General features: G+C 37.8%; 1 protein-coding gene across 1 annotated transcript; it reads left to right on the top strand.

The window, feature by feature from the left end:
- The first annotated feature begins 1,032 nt into the window (after positions 1 to 1,032).
- Positions 1,033 to 3,191, top strand: ssna1 (Sjogren syndrome nuclear autoantigen 1). Its single transcript, XM_044012844.1, has 3 exons — positions 1,033 to 1,358; positions 2,296 to 2,495; positions 2,966 to 3,191. The coding sequence occupies exons 1-3, from the start codon at positions 1,307 to 1,309 to the stop codon at positions 3,056 to 3,058; spliced, it is 345 nt and encodes a 114-aa protein (XP_043868779.1). The 5' UTR covers positions 1,033 to 1,306; the 3' UTR covers positions 3,059 to 3,191.
- The last annotated feature ends 1,540 nt before the right edge of the window (positions 3,192 to 4,731 follow it).

Below are 4,731 nucleotides of genomic sequence, written 5' to 3'. Positions count from 1 at the left end.
ACATGAATAATTAGGTCATATGTAGATTAATATAAATAATGTATAATATATTATACATTATTTAGTGAATATGACAAAAGGACAGTCAACAGTAAAAGTAGCAGAGTGTTGTTTTTTTTTACTATTGACACAATTGGCAGCCATCTTGGAATCCTATAACGGGGTTTGCAGAGTTTCCAAGTTGGAAATTCTGACTTCCCACTACAACTGGAACACACCATTTGTGAGCAATGGTTGTAGCTCTACTATGCCGTACAGTTGTTCTACTGTCCATATCCAAGTATACAATCAATAGTGAAGAATCGATTTTTTTATAGATATGTCCACCTCCATTCCACTAGGGGGTGACGTTTTAGCTTATTATAGCCATTCTAAGTCTTCGAGACTTTTGTTTTTGATAGCCCACAATACAGCCAAAAACTAGCTATTTCAAAAACATGATGCTCAACATGTAGCTTTAATAAAGAGGAAATGAACAGCCAATAACCTGACAGTTAAAATTCTTCTGCTGCATTTTTTTCCAATATCTGATTTTAGTGATTTTGTCCAGTATCAGATTGAGAAAAGATACTAAGCATCATTTTGGCTCATCCTACAATACGCAGTATAATCGTGACGGCAAGCAAAAGACAATAACGAGGGAAATAACACAGAATAAAAATGTTGGATATTATAAAACATGACATAATAAACCACAATGCAAGAATAAAGTGCCATGTATATAAATGGTAATTTATACTGTAATAAAACTATTGGATGCGTGTCAATGATGACACTGCATTATTAAAGTTAGTGAAGAGTAGTTTGTGTTGACACATTAGCAGTAATTATTGTTATACATGTAAATTTACTCTTTGTACATCACGGCAATTTAAATATATAAACGACTCATACGAATATTTCGAATATACATACGAATATTATACAGAGAAAAAAAATTTGATTTTTGCCCGGACCAATATGGCGGCGATGTTGACGTATAGTTGGATGGCTCAGCCGCACAGAGGCAGGATGTAGGCGGGGCCTGGGTGTTTGTGGTATATCCGGCGGTCTTTGGTTCTCAAGTGAGGAAACGAACACAGTTCGAGCGCTTTATTTAAAACCGTTTACGACAGAAACTCACAGAGATAGAGACGTATGTGTCCGGGCTTCTGTAGCTTAGCTTAGCTTAGCCTAGCCTAGTTTAGCGCAGTGTCACTCACACATGCCAAACTCGCCGGGAGTTTCGGAAAATACGGCGCTCGTTACGTCAGTCAGTCACCGGTGAATCAACCGTCAGAGCAACCGCGACTGAAATAAATCCGACATGACTCAACAAGCTGCTGCGATGCAAACCTACAACAACGAGCTAGCTAAATGTAAGACACACACACACACACACACACACTCAATGTGTATGTGTTTACGTACGTGACGCTAACTGGGGCTCATGCTAACAGACTGAATGATGATCACTTTTATATCACGGGATTATAGGAAATTTAACACGATGAATCTCTACGTATAAATAGTGCGATCATTCACGATACTGTCGCGGTAATTGTTAAAAACTGTTAGAAAAAGTTGTAATGCTGGTAAGACATGGTACTAACAGTGTATCTGTGACCAAAGAAATGTTGTTATTCAAAATAAAATATGTTGAAAGAAAGGTTGTATATGTTATAATGTTACTAAAGAGGTCACAACAATAATTTTTTCCAATAAATGTCACAAAATATAACAAAATATTGCAGTATTACAAAATTTTGTGACCAACCAAAAACGTGTAAAAATGTATAAAAATTCTGCATGACCACATTTTCTTTTACTAACTGTTACTTATAATATTTCAAAAACAGGTTACTAATAATATCACAAAATGTTTTATTTCAGTAAAAAAAAAAACATGTATGTGACGAACTGTAAAAAAAAAGTACAAAAAGTTGTATCAAAAAATGACAAATGATTAAATCGTAATGCTTTAAAAATCATAGCAAAAATATCTTTTTACAACATTTTCTAACAAAATCTGTTACAGGTGTTACAAAAATACTTGTTTCCGAAAGAAGTTACACAATGTTTTAACGTTACAAAAACACGCTACCGGGTTTGAATAAATAATGTCATTATAATCCCATTTAAAAAAAGTTTAAATGTCATTTTTTTCAAAGTTGTTATTGTGGAACTTTCTATAATCGATTCATTCATAATAGTTAATGAAACCAATTTTTTAATGTAATGTGTAAATATGACGATCCGTCACAGAGACACAGACTCATCACTGACACTGGTTTTTATGATGTTTAATTCTCTCAGGTATCGAGGACCTGCGGGAAAAGAGGGAGGAGCTAAACAGTCAGATCAGGCAGGAGGAGGAGGAGAAGGAGCGACTGCAGCACGACATCCGTCTGCTCACGGACAAACTGAGCCGAGTCAACGAGAGTCTGACTCAGAGACTCGCCGCCCGAGCCACGTTTGACCAGACGCTGGCCGAGACCGAGGCTGCGTACGCTAAGGTGTGTGTGTGTGTGTGTGTTAAAGAGGTAGAAACTGATGCACCAAAGTCCATAAAGAAAATCAGAGATTTTAACACACAGAGACACAGGAGTTATTGAGCCACTGCTGCCTCCATCAGAAAGTTTAAATATGTCATTTTGTGACATTCGAGTATGTTCCCATTCAATTTGGTAAGAATAATTGTGATAATTACATTTTCATATCCTTTTAAACCTAATTTGCTGCCTGATTTGTAACCACTACAGTGTCAAAACATCGTTAAATGCTTAAATGTGGGCTGCGTCGCATCAGTGCTGAACTCCCCGACACTAATCAGTGCAAACACACTCCTCATCCGCTCTTATTAAAGAACAACACGGCCGTCAGCAGAGCCGGGAGAAAACATGTTCACGGCACACGCTGCTGCGTCAGCCACGTAACAGTTTTAATAATCTTTGTGTTTTTTTTGTGTGTGTGTGTGTGTGTGTAGATCCTGGAGAGTTCGCAGTCTCTTCTCAGCGTCCTGAAGCAGCAGACGGGAAACCTGAGCAAAGCCACCCAGCCTCGCAGAAAAGAGCATTAACAACAACAAGAAGGGTCACCCGACCTTTGACCTCTGCACTTTTTTTTAAACAGTTTATTCTCTCAGTTATTTATATTTAAATGCGTCTGTTGTGAATTCTTCATTTCAATAAATATCTTTCTTATCCTTCAAACTATGGTTCTGTAATGTGTCATGAAAATGCTGTGATTTACTTAAACGTGCCACAAGGGGGAGCTGCAGCCTTACAGTCAATCTCCCAGCAGGGACAAATTAAACTCCAATTGTCACTTTATTTCAGTATTTTCTAACAAGTTAAATTTGTAGAGCACTCTCTCTTCCACACCACACAGGAGCTGCTGGTCTAATGCTGCCTCGTGTGGTTACTTCCTGCAATACAAAACAACTCTTTGTTTCTCACCAGAAATGTAAAGAAATTAGTTTTTTAATTGTGTTTTTGAGGCATTTAAAGCAGATCTTTCCATTCCTGCTCTGTTGATTGTGATTCTTGATTCTGGGGATTAAAATGGGCAGAAAAAGACGTCGTCAAGTCATCTATTTATTGAGAGCTTTCATTTGTACAAGAAATGACATCACTTTTGTCTTTTTAATTTTCTCTGAATCATCGACAGTAACTTTACAGTAAACACATCTGCTGCTGCTGCGGAGAAGAAGGAACATTTACAGACCAGAGGAAAAGTTTAAAAAAACAGAAACGTGAGAACATGACCTGCTACTGACGATGGATAACACTGCAGTGTGTGTGTGTGTGATGGTGACAGTGAATTTTCCCACAATTCAAAGAGAAAACGATGTTGTTAACGATGCTTTTTTCATTGGTAAAAGCAGTTTCCATCCACTTTATTAGGTACACCTGTTCAACCGCTCTTAAACACAAATGTCTCACCAGACACGGCCAACTGTTTCTAGAAACTCTGGTGACCGCAGCTTTAACTCTGAAAAAAAAAGAAGAAAAGTGACTGATGAAAAAATCGTAACAATATAGAAAGGATTGCGATGTTCACTGGGAAGTTTGAAGCCGTTTATTAAGAGGTTTTGTTTTTTTTCCACCACCAACTACAATGAACCACGTTGAGTTAAAAACACATTCATTCATTCACTCATTCATCTTCTAAAACACAGCAGCACCGTTAACAAATAGTTTGCAGAAAACAACAAAAACAAAAAAACATCCATGCATTTATTTCCGTCAACAACTCGGACGACGAACGTTGGCGTTCACAGTGACGAGGCCGTCGCGACATTCGTAAGAAGTTTTGATGCAAGGCTGTGGCGTTGACGTCAAAATAAGATTTTAAAAAAAACAAACGGTCATGGCATTTATCGGCAGTGCATTCATCGCGAACAATCAAAGAGAAGATTACAAAGAAATGATCAATTCATTCTTCGGATTTTTAAGAAACAAACAAACAGTCGGAGATCATGAACAGACGTAAACACGGTTTTTAACCTTTTTTTTGTCCTTTAAGTTCGCGATCCTTCCAAGTCGAAGCTACAGAGACACAGACACAACATTTAGAACTGGTGTGAGTTAGCATCCGTCCTGGACCCGACGCTAATAAGTACGACTTTACCCCGTGTCCACAATCCACGCGAGATTTCACTGTTTTTACAAATACACACCTGTTTCTGTTCGCAAAGACTTAACGATGTTTTTAACAAGTCTGTACAAACATGTCTGCGAGCAGCTGTTA

Source organism: Solea senegalensis, linkage group LG21, assembly GCF_019176455.1.
Source record: "Solea senegalensis isolate Sse05_10M linkage group LG21, IFAPA_SoseM_1, whole genome shotgun sequence".
In the NCBI taxonomy this organism is placed as follows: Eukaryota; Metazoa; Chordata; class Actinopteri; order Pleuronectiformes; family Soleidae; genus Solea; species Solea senegalensis.
Note: the sequence above shows the minus strand (reverse complement) of the source record. Positions and strands in the feature narration are given on the sequence as shown.